At 37.7% G+C, this 17,640-nt stretch overlaps 1 protein-coding gene across 1 annotated transcript in view; it reads right to left on the bottom strand.

The window, feature by feature from the left end:
- Positions 1-17,640, bottom strand: part of CFAP54 (cilia and flagella associated protein 54) — a gene marked incomplete at its 5' end in the record, with an annotated part of 326,512 nt that overhangs the window by 252,163 nt on the left and 56,709 nt on the right. Inside the window, 3 exon segments of the mRNA XM_079142877.1 lie at positions 8,713-8,839; positions 9,200-9,328; positions 15,886-15,962. Of these exon segments, the coding sequence (XP_078999003.1) occupies positions 8,713-8,839; positions 9,200-9,328; positions 15,886-15,962 (333 nt within the window).

The raw sequence follows: 17,640 nt of genomic DNA, 5'->3' as shown, positions 1-17,640 counted from the left end.
TGTCTAATTGCTCTGGCAAGTATTATAAGGACAATGTTGAATAGAAGTGATGAAAGAGGGCATCCCTGTCTTGTTCCAGTTTTTAGAGGGGATGCTTCTAGTTTTTCTCCATTAAGAATGATATTGTCGGAGGTTTCAAGATGGCAGCCTAGAGGGTGGCTGCATTTCATGTTGCTGCAGGACTCAGGATTCAAAAGAGGAGATATTGAGACACTTGGGACCAACTCAAAGCAGCCGGGTGACTCTCACCCATTGGGAAGGCGTCCCAGATGGGACGGTGGTCCCGGAACACAGGGAACTTTGTGAAGTAGAGCTGCCGGCGAGACGCCCCTCCCCCCACTGGAGCAGTGAACTCGGACAACTGAGAGCACCGTAAAGGAGGCCGCTCAGCACATCACTGGGACTCGGAGCCACCACTGGGGCTCTGGCAGCTGCCCAGGGGAGGAGTGGCAAGGAGAGCTGTGTGGACTCAGAACACCAGGGCCTGCCCTGAGGACGAAGAGGAGGAGGAGCATGGCCGCTTGGATTCGGAGTGACTACACCAGAGCTACAGGCAGTTGCCAGAGGAAGGGCTGCGTGGCGAGCTCTTTGGACTCAGACCACTTCGGAACACCGGGGCCTGCCCGGAGGAGTAGGACGAGGAGGAGGAGGAGCGCGGCGGGTCGTTTGGACTCGCACTGACTGCATTAGCGCTTCAGGCGGCTGCTCAGAGGAGAAGGCGAGTGGTGAGTTGTTTGGACTTAAAGTGACAGCTCCTGAACACAGGGGGGCTGCCTGGAGGAGAAGCGTGGTGGGTCGCTTGGTCTTGAGTGGCCGCACCAGAGCTCCGGGCGGTTGCCCAGAGGACCCGTGCAGCGGGTCACGTGGATTCAGAGCCACTCAGAGCGACCACTCCTGAACACCCGGGGGGTTATCTGGAGAAGGAGGAGGAATGGGGAGGGTCACTTCGACTTGGAGTGATTGATTGCCCTGGGCTACGGGTGGTTGGTGGGAGGAGGAGGCACGCAGTGAGTTTCTTGGACTCCTAGTGACCGCACCGGAATACTGGGCGGCTGTCTGGAGGAAGAGGCGTGTGGCGGGTCTCTGGGACTCAGAGCAATTGTACGGGGCCCCAGGTGGCTGCTCAGAGGGGGGGCCGCATAGCCAGGCGATTAGGTGCAGAGCAGGGTCCCAGGATCTAGGAGGCTTCTGGGTGGAAGAGCCGCACAGAGGCAGGCTTAGGGCGGAGCCAAGGTTCCAGACCTGCGGGCAGATTCTCAGAGGAGGGGCAGCCTAAGGAGATTCATCTGTGAAGGGTGAGGCTCCCAGGCCCAGGAGGTAGGGCCGGGCCCCTGGGAGCTTTGCAGAGGAAGGCAGCCCAGCCCAGGCGGTAGCTGTAAATTGAGGGGAACCTCTAGGAGGGAACTGACCAGCGAGACCTCCCCACCGGGTGAGTCTTCCCTGCCGGGTGAGATTTCCCCACAAGGACGGTAAAACCAGAGACTCAGGCCCAAACAGGCCTTGCCTCAGCCCGCAGCCTAGGTCCCCTTTGGATGACCATTGGTTAACAAGTGGAGGCACCTCTGCCCACTAGCAGGGATTATACCCCACCTGAAGGCCACCACTCGTAGAGAGGCAGCTTCCTTGTGTTGCACCACATTATCAACTTCCTCTAAGACTTCAGCCTACTGAAGGCTAAGGGGGGATATATATAGAAATCTTCAGGGACATTGTTAGTCAATAGAGGAAATCTGCAATATCTCAGCGGTCCACTGATACCTGAACGATATGAGAAAACAAAGAAAGAAAATGCCCCAAACAAATCTAGATGTTACATCAATAAAACCCAATGACAGCATGGCAGAAGAAATGACAGAAAAGGAGTTCAGAATGTACATAATTAAAATGATCAGAGAAGCAAACGATGAGATGAAAGAGCAAATGCAAGCATTGAATGATCGCACCAATCGACAATTAAAAGAGCAAATACAGGAAGCAAAAGATCATTTCAATAAAGAGTTAGAGATATTGAAAAAAAAACAAACAGAAATCCTTGACATGAAGGAAACAATAAACCAAATTAAGAACTCCATAGAAAGCATATCCAGTAGGATAGAACACCTGGAAGACAGAACCTCAGACATTGAAGACAAAATATTTAACCTTGAAAGCAAAGTTGAACAAACAGAGAAGATGGTAAGAAATGATGAACAGAATATACAAGAACTATGGGATATCATGAAAAGGCCAAATTTAAGAATTATTGGGATTGAGGAAGGCCTAGAGAAACAAGCCAAAGGAATGAACAATTTATTCAATGAAATATTATCAGAAAATTTCCCAAATCTGAAGAATGAAATGGAAAATGAAGTTCAAGAGGCTTATAGGACTCCAAATACACAAAATTAAAACAGACCCCACACCAAGGCACATTATAATGAAAATACCTAACATACAAAATAAAGACAGAATTTTAAAGGACGTGAGAGAAAAGAACCAAATTACATTCAGGGGGAAACCAATACGGATATCAGCAGATTTTTCAATCCAGACCCTAAAAGCTAGAAGGGCCTGGAACAACATTTTTCAAGCCCTGAAAGAAAATGGATGCCAACCAAGAATCTTATACCCAGCAAAACTTACCTTCAAATTTGACGATGAAATAAAATCCTTCCATGATAAACAAAAGCTAAAAGAATTTACAAAAAGAAAGCCAGCATTACAGAACATTCTCAGCAAAATATTCCATGAGGAAGAGATGAAAAACAAAGAAGCAAATCAGCAAAGGGAGGAATTATCCTAAAGGAATTGTCAAATAAAGGAGGAAACAAGTTGTGTCAAACAAATAGATAAATAAAATTTTAAAAATGAACCAAATGACCGGGAAACCAAATCATATCTCTATAATAACCCTGAATGTTAATGGCCTGAATTCATCAATCAAAAGACATAGACTGGCAGATTGGATTAAAAAGAAAGATCCAACAATATGTTGCCTGCAAGAGACTCACCTCATAGAAAAAGATACCCATAGACTAAAGGTGAAAGGATGGGGAAAAACATACCATGCACATGGACTCAGCAAAAAAGCTGGAGTATCCATCCTCATTTCAGATAATGTGGACTTCAAGTCAAAGTTAGTCAGAAGGGATAAAGAAGGTCATTTCATACTGCTTAAGGGAAGCATAAATCAGCAAGATATAACAATCATAAACATCTATGCCCCAAACAGTGGCTCATCCATGTATGTCAAACAAATCCTTCTCAATTTCAGAAACCAAATAGACCATAACACAATAATACTAGGTGATTTTAACACGCCTCTCTCACTACTGGACAGATCTTCCAGACAAAAATTGAACAAAGAAACCATAGATCTCAATAACACAATCAATAATTTAGACTTAACGGACATTTATAGAATATACCATCCAACCAAGAGCGAATACACTTTCTTCTCAGCAGCACATGGATCCTTCTCTAAAATAGACCATATATTATGCCACAAAGCTAATGTTAGCAAATACAAGAAGATAGAGACACTAGCATGTATTCTATCAGATCATAATGGATTGAAGTTAGAAATAAATGAAAGAGTAAAACACAGAAACTATTCCAACATCTGGAGATTAAACAATATGCTATTATATGATGAATGGATAACAGAAGATATTAGGAAGGAAATTAAAAAATTCTTAGAGGTAAATGAGAACAAAGAAACATCATATCAAAATCTCTGGGACACTATGAAAGCAGTACTTAGAGGGAAATTTATTTCATGGAGCGCATTTAATAAAAGAAGTAAAACTCAACAAATAAACGACCTAACACTACAGCTCAAAGCCCTAGAAAAAGAAGAACAGAACAGCACCAAAAGTAGTAGAAGACAGGAAATAGTTAAACTCAGAGCTGAAATCAATGAAATTGAAACAAAAGAAACAATACAAAAAATTGACAAAATAAATAGTTGATTCTTCGAAAAAATAAACAAAATTGATAAACCTTTAGCCACACTAACAAGGAGAAGACGCGAGAAAACCCAAATCACTAAAATTCGGAATGAACAAGGAAATATCACAACAGACAGGATTGAAATACAAAACATAATTAGAAGCTATTTTGAAAATCTATACTCCAACAAAATAGAAAATTTCGAAGACATCAACAGGTTTCTAGAGACATATGAATTGCCTAAACTGAACGAGGAGGACATAAACAATTTAAATAGACCAATTTCAAGTACTGAAATAGAAGAAGTCATCAAAAACCTACCCACAAAGAAAAGTCCGGGACCAGATGGGTTCTCAGCTGAGTTCTACAAAACCTTTAAAGAAGAGCTCATTCCAATACTTCTCAAAGTATTCCATAAAATAGAAGAGGAGGGAACCCTCCCAAACTCATTCTATGAAGCCAATATCACACTGATACCTAAACCAGACAGAGACTCATCAAGGAAAGAAAATTTCAGACCAATATCCTTAATGAACATCGACGCAAAAATTCTCAACAAAATTTTAGCAAATCGCATACAAAAACATATTAAAAAGATAGTGCACCATGACCAAGTGGGTTTCATCCCAGGGATGCAAGGTTGGTTCAACATCAGGAAATCAATAAACGTAATTCACCATATTAATAGACTTAAAGTCAAGAATCACATGATTATTTCAATAGATGCAGAAAAAGCATTTGATAAAATACAGCACCCCTTCATGCTCAAAACACTAGAAAAAATAGGGATAGTGGGAACATTCCTTAACATTGTAAAGGCCATCTATGCTAAGCCCATGGCTAATATCATTCTAAATGGTGAAAAACTGAAAGCATTCCCCCTAAAAACTGGAACAAGGCAGGGATGCCCTCTTTCACCACTTCTATTCAACATCGTTCTTGAGACTCTGGCCAGAGCAATTAGACAAACCAAAGAAATTAAAGGGATACGAATTGGGAAAGAAGAACTCAAACTATCCCTGTTCGCTGATGACATGATTATATATTTAGAGGAACCTGGAAATTCCACCAGAAAACTCTTAGAACTCATAAGTGAATTCAGTAAAGTAGCAGGTTACAAGATCAATGCCCATAAATCCAATGCATTTCTATACATAAGTGATGAATCTTCAGAAAGAGAAATTAGGAAAACTACCCCATTCACAATAGCCTCGAAAAATATAAAATACTTGGGAATCAATCTCACAAAAGAGGTGAAAGACCTCTACAATGAGAACTATACAACACTAAAGAAAGAAATTAAAGAACACCTTAGAAGATGGAAAGATCTTCCATGTTCTTGGATAGGAAGAATTAATATTGTCAAAATGGCCATACTACCTAAAGTGCTATACAAATTCAATGCAATTCCAATTAAAATCCCAATGACATACCTTACAGAAATAGAGCAAGCAATTATGAAATTCATCTGGAAGAATAAGAAACCCAGAATAGCTAAAGCAATCCTTAGCAGGAAGAGTGAAACAGGGGGTATTGCAATACCAGATCTTCAACTCTACTACAAAGCAATAGTAACAAAAACGGCATGATATTGGTACCAAAATAGAAAGGTAGATCAATGGTACAGAATAGAGGACATGGACACAAACCCAAATAAATACAATTTTCTCATACTAGACAAAGGGGCCAAAAATATGCAATGGAGAAAAGATAGCCTCTTCAACAAATGGTGCTGGGAGAATTGGAAATCCATATGCAACAGAATGAAACTAAACCCATATCTCTCACCATGCATGAAACTAAACTCAAAATGGATTAAGGACCTCGGAATCAGACCAGAGACCCTGCAGATCATAGAAGAAAAAGTAGGTCCAAATCTTCACCTTGTTGGTCTAGGATCAGATTTCCTTAACAGGACTCCCATAGCACAAGAAATAAAAGCTAGAATCAACCACTGGGATAGATTCAAACTAAAAAGTTTTCTCTCAGCAAAGGAAACTATCAGCAATGCGAAGAAAGAGCCTACAGAGTGGGAGAATATCTTTGCCAATCATACTTCAGATAGAGCACTAATCTCCAGAATCTATAAAGAACTCAAAAAACTCTACTCCAAGAATTCAAATAATCCAGTCGACAAATGGGCTAAGGAAATGAATAGACACTTCACAGAAGAAGATCTACAAGCAATCAACAAACATATGGAAAAATGTTCAACATCTCTAGTAATAAGAGAAATGCAAATCAAAACCACCCTAAGATTCCATCTCACCCCAATTAGAATGGCGATTATCAAGAATACGAGTAACAACAGGTGTTGGCGAGGATGTGGGGAGAAAGGTACACTCATACATTGCTGGTGGGGCTGCAAATTAGTGCAGCCACTCTGGAAAGCAGTGTGGAGATTCCTTAGAAAACTTGGAATGGACCCTCCATTTGACCCAGCTATCCCACTCCTTGGCCTATACCCAAAGGACTTAAAATCAGCATACTACAGAGATACAGCCACATCAATGTTCATAGCTGCTCAATTCACAATAGCCAGACTGTGGAACCAACCTAGATGCCCTTCAAATGATGAGTGGATAAAGAAACTGTGGTATATATATACAATGGAATATTACTCAGCCATAAAGAATGATAAAATTATGGCATTTGCAGGCAAATGGATGAAATTGGAGAATATCATGCTAAGTGAGATAAGCCAATCTCAAAAAGCCAAAGGACGAATGATATCGCTAATAAGTGGAGGATGACACATAATGGGGGGGAGGGAAGGGTTAGTGTTAGGGTTAGAGTTAGGGTTAGGGAGGGTGGCAAGTATGGAGGAAGGAAGTACTGTATAGAGGGTAAAGAGGGGTGGGAGGGGTGGGGGGAAGGGAAAAAATAACAGAATGAATCAAACAACATTACTCTATGTAAATTTATGATTACACAAATGGAATGCCTCTACGCCATGTACAAACAGAGAAACAACATGTATCCCATTTGTTTACAATAAAAAAAAAAAAAGAAAAAAAGAATGATATTGTCCATGGGCTTAGCATAATCTTTATAATGTTGAGGTATGTTCCTACTATTCCTACTTTTTCTAGTGTTTTAAGCATGAAGGGGTGCTGTATTTTATCAAACGTTTTCTCAGCATCTATTGAAATAATCACGTGATTCTTAACTTTAAGTCTATTGATGTGATGAATTACATTTATTGATTGCTGGATGTTGAACCAACCTTGCATCCTTGGGATAAACCCCACTTGATCTCGGCGCACTATCTTTTTAATATATTTTTGTATGTGATTTGCCAGAATTTTGTTAAGGATGTTTGCATCCATGTTCATCAGGGATATTGTTCTAAAGTTTTCTTTCCTTGATGTGTCTTTGTCTGGTTTTGGTATCAGAGTGATACTAGCCTCATAGAATGAATTTGGAAGGGTTCCCTCCTTTTCTATTTCCTGGAATACTTTGAGGAGTATTGGTATCAGTTCTTCTTTAAAGGTCTTATAGAATTTGGCTTTTCTTGGTTGGTAGACTTTTGATGGCTTCTTTTATTTTGGTGCTTGAAATTATCTGTTTAAATTGTGTACGTCTTCCTGATTCAGTTTGGGAGGATCATATGTCTCTAAAAAATTGTCAATGTCTTCAATATTTTCTATTTTGTTGGAGTATAGATTTTCAAAGTAGCTTCTAATTGTGTTATGTATTTCAATGGTATCTGTTGTGATCTTTCCTTTTTCATCACTAATTCTAGTAATTTGAGTTTTCTCATTATTGTGGCTGGAGTTTATCAATTTTGTTTACGTTTTCAAAGAACCAACTTTTTGTTTTGTCTATTTTTTTAATTGTTTCTCTTGTTTCTATTTCATTGATTTCAGCTCTGATTTTAATTACTTCCTGTCTTCTATTTTTTGGTTGACACAATGATTTTAGTCACATTTTAAAATATATTTCTGAACTTGGGCTGGGTAGTGGCTCAATGGTAGAACACTTGCCTAGCACACATGAGGCACTGGGTTTGATCCTCAACACCACATAAAAATAAATCAATAAAATAAAGATATCATGTCCATCTACAACTAAAAATTTTTTTAATAAAAATTAAATTTTTATTAATTTTTTTAATAAAAAATTTCTTTAATAAAAATTTTTAAGTAAAAATTTTTTCTGAACTAAATTTTCTCAGCCTGAAGAATGTTCAAGGTTATTGTTTTGTTGTTGTTGTTTGTGTGTGTGTGTGTGTGTTTCTGATGCTGGGGATTGAACCTAGGTCCTTGTGCATGTGAGGCAAGCACTCCACCAAGTGAGCTATATCTCCTGCCCAGTGTTATGTAAACTCACTTATGTATTCGACAAACATGATCAAGTTTTCAATTTATTTATGATGACATAGAGATATTTAACCATTATTTGAGTCTCTTCATACCCAGCAGGTCATATGGGAAACAGTTTTTAAAACCACACAAATGTTTAAAATAAGATGTAAAGGGAAGAAAAAATTAAAGGATGAAAAAACAGATCTTGGTAGGCACTAAATAAATGTTTTCTTGACTGAATTAACAAAATGCTAATAATTTCCTACAACTCTAGCAAGTATAATCAGAGTTTTTTAAGAAGTTAACTGATTTGATAAAGTATAAAGCAATGGAAAGTACTGATATAAATGACATAAATAAGAAAATATAATCAAATTCATCTGGAAAACAAGAACAGAGTTACACATTTAACTGACTCTATAATTGAACTTCGCTTAAAACTGATGCAGTATCGGTCTATTTTGATGACTACTACCTTGCAATTTGTCGAGAAGCACAATGGCTATCCGGTGCTGCGCTTGAATTAGTTTAAGATGCAAATCCATTAGAAAACTATTGGCTGTAACTGGTTTATAAGTGTTTCCGTCAACGTCAAGGGAACACTTTGGTCCAATAAAGTTGAAGTAGAAATAAAAAGAAATACAGTTACCAAAACATCCTAAAAATAGCCATATCCTATTATCACTCAAGTTATTGCATTACTCATTGCCATCAAATTCTGCTCACTTCTTAACCCTCTGCAATTGGCTTACATGCCATTAAATATACTCCTAGAATTCATCAAGGTCCTCTTCATTGATTTATCCAAAGATTTGCTCTCCTTGATTTCTTCTGAGAAGAGAGGTATATATTTCTGTCCCATTAGCAGAAAGCTACCACATGCTTATTTACCTACTTGTAAGGCCAGCCCTCTTCCAACTTAAGTAAAACTTCAATCCAATATAAGATTTTTCCATTCCTACCTTGACATAGCAGTGGTCAATTACTGGTGATCCACTTGGCAATGTAGATAGAACACAATTAGAATTCATTGCACCAATTACTTTGTCAAGAAGTTCGTAAGCAAAAAACAACTGTTCCTCAGGACTTTTCTAAAATAATTTTATAAACAAAAAAGAAAAAGAAAACATCAGTAAAAATCATATGAAAAATTTCTAAACTCTTTAACAATAATCTAAAACAAACAATAGAAGTTTATTTAACAGAACTTAGTCTATCATCAACAATGCTGTATCCCTTATGTCTTTATCTTGGACTGAATGTCAAGTAGTACCAATGAAGATGAAAATAAAAAAATATATTTCTCATCATTTTTCCAAGCATAAATTAAACTTTTCACAAATATGTACAACTTCATTTATTGTTTTCAATCTGATTTGTTGTTTTTGAAACCTGTACAAAAATATACAGGTAAATTTTAAGATAGAGCTCACATATTTTTGTTGCTTTCACATACTTTCTTTGAAAAATTATTGTTTTTGTAAATCTCAGAATCTCAGAACTAGAAGTTCAGACGTAAGAGTCCCTCAAACCCAAAATCTAACCCATGATTGTCTAAAAGTAAATACCTTTTAAATGTAATTATTCTCACAGAGAAACAAATATAGAGAATAATATAAAGAACAGCTACTTTGTCTGAGTTTTCAAATTCTCCACATTTTTTACAGAATTTTTTAAGAAAACAAAGCATAAAAATACATGCATAAAATAGAAACCCCCTGTGTAACTGTCCACAATGCCATTCCTCTTTTCTGCCCCTAGAGGTAGCCATTGTCCGTGAATTTGGTTTTACCATTCTTCATGCATAATTTTAAACTTTCTTCATGTGTTTATGTCCTTAACAATATGCAATATCACTGTGCATAATTTTTAATTCTCCCTTATGAAATTCTGAAGACTGCTCTTTTTGCTCAACCATATGTTCTTGAAAGTTACTCAAATCAGTGTGTGTAACTCAGTGGGTCAGGCAGTTTGGTTATGAACAAACAACCACTCTAGGTATTTTAAGCAGAAAGGGATTTAATTCACAGAAAGGGATTTAACTCCATCACCATTGGAAGGCATGGGAGATGAAAGATCAAGAAAGATGCCAGTGACAATTCTTTTTTTTTTTTTTTTTTTCAGTGCTGGGGATTGAACCCAGGGCCTTGTGCTTAGGAGGCAAGCACTCTACCAACTGAGCTATCTCCCCCGTCCTACCAGTGACAATTCTGACCTCATGGCAATCCTCAAGGGTTCCTCAGAAGCCTCTGTGAATTTGACTGTAGGAGATGGCTGACAACAACCTCAAGCATCTACTACACTGAAGCAAGTAAATTCCAAGAGCTTGCTGGGTGTGGCTGGTAAATTTACATCTCCCATCTGCCAATGCACAATGAGAACTCTTCTCTTCTGCTTACAAATTTATGCAAGTGCCTTCATTGGAAGACCAACCACCTAGAACCACATGGAAATGATAGGCTGGGAATACAGTTCAGGCTTCCCCCGACCCCATAATTCAAAGGTTACTATAGAGGGGGACCACAATGATGCCAAGCTGACTCTAGTTCAAGCTCATTCATTCCTACAGTTCCAATGAACTGGTTACTGTGAAGAGTATGCCACAATTGATTCCCTTATCTGATGAAGGACATTTAAATAGGCTTCAATGCATTGTATGTAACTGTGGGGAAAAAAACAAAATTAATACTTCCCTTACAGTCTCTGTATTTTTTTTCTGTTTTCTTTTTTATTCATCTAAAATTTCCAGGACGTGTTGAACAGAAAAATGACAGATATCCTAATGTGGTTATGTCAGAAAGAAGGTACTGCCTTTAGTCTTTTACCATAGGCACAACATTCACTGAGGTCTGTGGCTGACACTCCTTATTGGATAGGAAAGCCTTCTTCTATTCCAAACTGCTCAGAGTCCTTTTTCAAAATTACTTTTGTCAAGTGAAGTTGCACCTCTTCACCTAGTGACGTGATCATATTTCTTTCCTTTAATCTGGTAATGTGATATATTGCATTATAGATTTTCTCATGTTAAGTCACCCTTGCATTCCTGGAATATACACAATTTGATTATTTTTAACCATTCAATATAAATATCTCCACTAAAGAATCGCAGGCTTAGGGAGGTTCCTGAGCAATCCAAGTAGTATAAATCCAAATAGCAAACCTACTGGAGGACAGACACAAGATTATAAATCATTAAGGAGAGAGATTTTTCTCCCATAAACTTCTCAGGATTCAAACTGAGGAACTCCCTCTATAAACAGATGGATTTTTTTCTCTAATATACCTTTTCCTAAGATGCAGTCTTTTGTAGGTTCTAACTCTGTGAGTCTCAGTGCCAAGCACCTCTGTCCTGTGCCCAAGCCTCAGCTCCTGCCCCTGGTCGGCCATCCAACACCTCGACTTCCCTGGCACTGTGCCCAGCAACCCACTGCAGCACCACTTACGATCCCACCATTCTGGTTTGCAGTTCCCTATTTCAGCTTTCCATTTTAGCCCCTGGTGTTTATCTTACTTTCTTGTGAGCTCTGCAATGTGCCTGAGGGATATTTGTTCAATTCCATCCAAAATTCTAGGTGTTTTCTATCAGAAAGATTTCTTAAAATATTTTTTTAGTTGTGGATGGACACAATATTTTTATATTTTTATTTATTTTTATGTGGTGCTAAGGATCAAACCCAGTGCCTCACACATGCTAGGCAAGCACTTTACCACTGAGCCACAACCCCAGTCCCTAGCAGAAGGATTTTTAAGTCATCTAGGTTGCTGTTTGACCAGAAACAGAAGTCTCTAATGATTCCTTTTTAAAATTGAAAAGTTTCAAAGACCACACACCTACATGTCATCATTATCATCGACACAGTTAAAATTTAATTAAAACGCACTCCAGGTACTAAATGGGCTAATCCTTTAAATTGCTATAGCCCTATAAAATGCATACTCCAGTTATCATAATTTTATAATCCGTTTATTGAAGAAACAATGCTATGTGTTTAGTAAAACTATAAAATAGTTTCATATCATGTAATCCCAGTAGTACCTCATATTTTTTCAAATTATAACTTGTATATATGCAAGATATATAACTTATTCCATCTATAGACTCTGCTAGGTAAGCATATGGATTTTGGACTCTCCTTATGATAAATACTGAGTCTTTTTCCCCCCTTGGTTCCCTCTACATGGGTCTGAGAACCCCAAGTTGAGATTCAGTGCACCACATGAAACATAAAAGAAACCACAAGTAGATCCCATATAACAGGTACTGGTTTCCACAATGTTACTAAGATCTCATTTAAACAAGATAACCCAATATTAATAGGGACTATTCATAATTTTACAAATAAGTATATATGAACAGATTAAATCATTCATACAAGATCATATAATCAGTATGGCAGTCAAGATTCAACTCCAGGTCTAACACCAAACACTGGACTCTTAGACTACACCAATGAATCACTTCTACCACATCTACCATGCCCCTGTACAGCTAAGCAGGCTATGCACCGCACAACGTCAGGGCCTACCATTCAAACTGCTGTCCTCACAGACTTGTATGTTTTTTTGGACAATTTCTTAGCAGATGGCAATGAATCATCTTGGGAAGATTAAATTTCTAATTTAAATAACAATAGCAATTGCTCATAAATGGTATTTAGTTTCTTTGTTCTAAGAAACCCACTTCGTTTAGAGGCTTCAACTGCCAGAATATTTCTATCTCAAGCCAAAATCTAGCACTAATGCCTTCCACTAGGATTCCTGTTCTGTCTTAGGGCACCTCGGAAAAGAAGAGCCAGCCCATGAAGCCACTGATTCTCAAGCTCTAGAGTCCTTAAGAATCTACCTGAGGAACTTAAGAACTCCACGCCCAAAATTCTGGTTGAATGTGTCTGTATTAAGAAGCAGGAAGCTGAAGCCATATGTTTGGCAAGCACAGGAAATGATCCCTAAAAACACTGTCAGACATCTGTTCAGCCTCCTCCACCTGTTATCAGGCCAGTCTCTTCCCAATTTGAGATTTCTCAAGTCCAAGAGATAATACAGAATAAAGAACTGAAACTTAGAAGAGGAACATTCATTTGAGAATGTGAATTCAGAATGAACCCCTCCCCTTGTCTTCCTATGCGCTCATAATGATAATTGAATCAGCACCTAATTCCTTAGGACTTTATATACTGTAACAAGTATGGCAGAAGGAGAGATGAAATAACCCTTTTTAAATCATCACTTGTTCTTATATTTCAAAGGGCCACTACAAATAAAGGTGACAGGAGCATGTAGTATATTATTAAAGACCACCTAAAGTTATGTATGCATTAGAAAAATATATTTCACATAAATATCCTGAAGACTTTTTTTTTTTTAAATCAAGAGGCAACACAGCACAGGGGTTAAATGCCTGCACCATGAAGGCAAAACGCTTAAGTTCAAGTCTCCAACCACTTACTATGTGACTGAGCAAGCTGGATGTAGCAAAAGTGAACACCACGAGCACATGAAGCTACTTGGGTAAATCTCAACAAACACAGTGCTGAGTAAAAAGCAAGCTGAAGAGGAATACACATGGTGTATGACACTACATAAATTTTAAAACAGGCAAATAATACTCCATTCTGACCCAAAATAATAAGAGGGGTGAAGTGCCTGAAATTTATAATCACCATTATTTAGGACAGCAGTTACCCCTAGGTGGGGGTAGGTGGGGGGAAAGGCATATGACCAGGTGAGAGTGGACGAGGTCGGTTTCATCTATATAGCTGGCCCTCCATATCCCTGGATTCAGCATCCCTGATTCTGTCAATCATAGACAGGAAACATTTTTTAAAAATATTTTTTTAGGGCTGGGGTTGTGGCTCAGTGGTAGAGCACTTGCCTGACATATGTGAGGCACTGGGTTCAATTCTCAACACCGCATATAAACAAATAAAAATTTAAAAATAGTTTACTTATTTTATGCAGTGCTGAGACTCCCACCCAATGCCTCACACATGCTAGGCAAGTGCTCTACCATTGAGCTACACCCAGCCCACGGTGTTTTAACTCTGTGCTGAACATGTTCAGACTTTTTCCTTGTCATTATTCCCTGAACAATACAGCATGACAACTATGTACATAACACATTGTATTAGGTACTACAAATAATCTAGAGATGATTTGAAGTACATAGGAGGACATATATAGGTTATATGCAAATGCTGTACCAGTCATATGAGGGATTGAGCATTCACAGATTTTAGTGTCGTGGGGTCCTGGAACTAACCACCATGGATATTAAGGGATGTCTGCACTAGCAATATTTTGTTTCTTAAGTAGGAAAGAAATGAGTCTTTATTATAATATTTTTTATAATTTTATGTCATATATTTCAAGTGGATTTTTCCAAAACTTGTAGCAATTATGAAGATTAATATTTAGCAATACAGAAAGCACTGATGAAATAAAATTAAGAAAAAGTACTAGAATACTATTATGTTTAAAAAAATGTGAGAGTCCAGAAGAGAATACAGAAAAATGATCAATATAGTAAAGTTACAGATTTTGTTCTTCCTTTTTCTATATCTTGAAACATTCTCCAATGCTAATGCTACTTTTGTAATTTTAAATTTTTGTTTATGATTTCAATCAGGCAAACCAAAATACTGACTTCCTCTCCAAGTGTTTCTCAGCAGCAGCCCATGTAACATTAATGTCCTAAGCTAGATATTCCACAGTGAGGAAAGAGGGTTTTATTCTCAAATAATGGAATCCATGGTATATTATATTTCTTTGGAAAGTCACATTGCTTATAAACAAATCACTGCCTCTGAGAAATCTCACAGCAAAAACATCTACTATGTTTAATCCAAAGTCACTCAAGGTGTGTGACCATGGTATCATTTTCTAAGGAACAGAACTAGCATCACACAAGATAGTTTGCTAATGCTGTTCCAGATTTTGCCAATAAATACATAAATAAATATAGATGTAGATACCTTTTGGCTCCCCAGAACCCCATTTGGACATACAGAACAACACAACTTGTGATGTACAGAAGTAATTCAGAAGTAATTCAACTTTTCTAAGAACAGCATAATAAAGAAGAGGAATAGGGCTGGGGTTGTGGCTCATTGGTAGAGCACTTGCCTAGCATGTGTGAGGCACTGGGTTTGATTCTCAGCACTGCATATAAATAAATGAATAAAATAAGGTCCATCAATATCTAAAAACATATTGTAAAAAAAGAAGAGGAATAGCTACTCATCCCCCACCCCCACCCCTTTCTCCTCTCAAGTTAATGCTCACTGAGAACTTTCCCAAGGGTCACACCTGTTCTAAGTGTGTTGTAATCAGGTAAGAACTCATTCCATCTGTCAAAGGCATATGCTGAGTAGGCCATCCCCTCTCTATAAATCTATGAATCACAACACATTCAACTATAAATCTTTTTTAAGATGTTTTATCCAGTTTATTTTTAAAATTGGATCTTTTTTCCTAGAGTAAAAGCAAAAGGTAGAAAAATTCTCCCGCGATTCATACAGAAACCTTAAATTCTCAAGTTTTAAACATTCAAAATTATTTCTACAACAAACCATTGTACATTTATAAATTCAATTTTATTTGAAAATAAAGTCATGTTCTTAACTATATTCTCTACAATGTGTTGTAGTACCTTTAACATTGGAAGAACTTCCAGGATCCCTTTTGGAGTCCCGGGGAATATCTTAATCTCTGTTTTTAAAGGTGCATCTGGGAAAACAGAAAAGAAAGAGGAAAGAAAAAGGGAAGGAAGTAAGAAAAGAAAGATGAGAGAGTAAGAGAGGAGAAGAACAAACAAAGGGGAAGAAGGAAGGACCAGAGGAGAGAAGAGGGAAAAAGAGAAAAAGGGACATATAACAAGAAATCATAATAACAATAAATTCTACTAATTGCTTATCTTTTTAATTATAATTATCTTAAAATGATTCAACACTTGAGAATAGGGAAGAATACTGAATTGTTTCTCTTATGTGATTACATTTTTTTTCTGTATATGAAGCCATCTAAAAACCTCTGGCAGAGCCAGGTGCAGCGCCAGGTGCCCCTATAATTCCAGCACTGGGGCGGGTGACAGTGGTGGGCGGGGGGGTGTCTAAGGCAGGAATGGCTTAAGTTCAGGGACTGGAGCCCAGCCTGGGCAACACAGTGAGACCTCATCTCAAAAAGAAATAAAAGCATATTGTAATACAATAAACCAAATAAGAATCTTGTTTAAAAACAAGACAGTATCATGGTAGGAATTGGTTTTCCTGTATCTACTATAAAGTCTACTTTAAAATACTCAGACTAGCATAGAAGCTGTATAAATTTAGACAAATATCAGAGAAGGCTAGTTTGAATTAGAGGGATATAAATTATAAATATTTGTATGGCAATGTTAACTTCATAACCTAAGATGTATTTAATAACTCAAACTAAACAATTACTTAAAAATCTTATAAACAGCTTGACTATTGTAGCTAATACAGAAGAATGACTTGTACTTTAAGTTTGATGTACCAATAAAGTGATGAGACTAACATTCTTAGAAAAGTTACAAGAATTTATATATCTAAATAGGAACAACCCCACATTACATCAATATATTAGATCCCAAATTTATAAAAAGGATTTTATGCTCCAAAATTCTTTAGTTCTTTAGATATGAAACATTTTAACAAAGAAACCCTGAAATTGTATTTTACCCATTTAAAACTCACAGAATAAAATAATAGTCTTCTAAAAGTAACTAGCAAACAAAATAATACAATTGAATAAGAAATGGGATTTTAAAAATATTTCTTTAGGGCTGGGGATATAGCTCAGTTGGTAGAATGCTTGCCTTGCAAGCACGAGGCCCTGGGTTTAATCCCCAGCACCGCAAAAAAAAAAAAAAAAAAAAAAAAAAAAAAAAAAAAGTCTTTAGTTGCAGACAGATACAATAACTTTATTTAATTTATTTATTTATATGTGGTGCTGAGGATCGAACCCAGTGCCTCACACATGCTAGGCAAGTGTTCTGCCACTGAGCAACAAATCCTGCCCAAGAAATGGATTTTTTAAAACCTAATCACTGGGCCTTTTACTTCAAATAATAATCTAGAAAACTTCTCCTTGCTGGGAAAAAGAAAAACAACAACTAAAAAATACTTTTTATCTAAAAACTACAAAGACAGGAAACAAATAGAAGCAGAGATCTTGGAAAGGGAGCGATGGCCAAGATCCTGGACGGGAGCCCAGTGTAGAAGGGCAGGAGGGCTGCTTTTCCCGCTGGGGCTTACTGTCAGTTCTGAAGAAGGGAAGTGAGAAGCTGAGGAGTTATTTGTCAGCCTTCAGGGGCTGAAGCAACCAGGAATTAGGACAGGAGAGAACAGAAAAGGAGATAGAATATAGACGGACATTGATTCAT

The sequence above is a fragment of the Sciurus vulgaris genome, assembly GCF_902686455.1.
Source record: "Sciurus vulgaris genome assembly, chromosome: 5".
Taxonomy (NCBI): Eukaryota; Metazoa; Chordata; class Mammalia; order Rodentia; family Sciuridae; genus Sciurus; species Sciurus vulgaris.
This window is presented reverse-complemented; position numbering and strand designations above follow the sequence as displayed.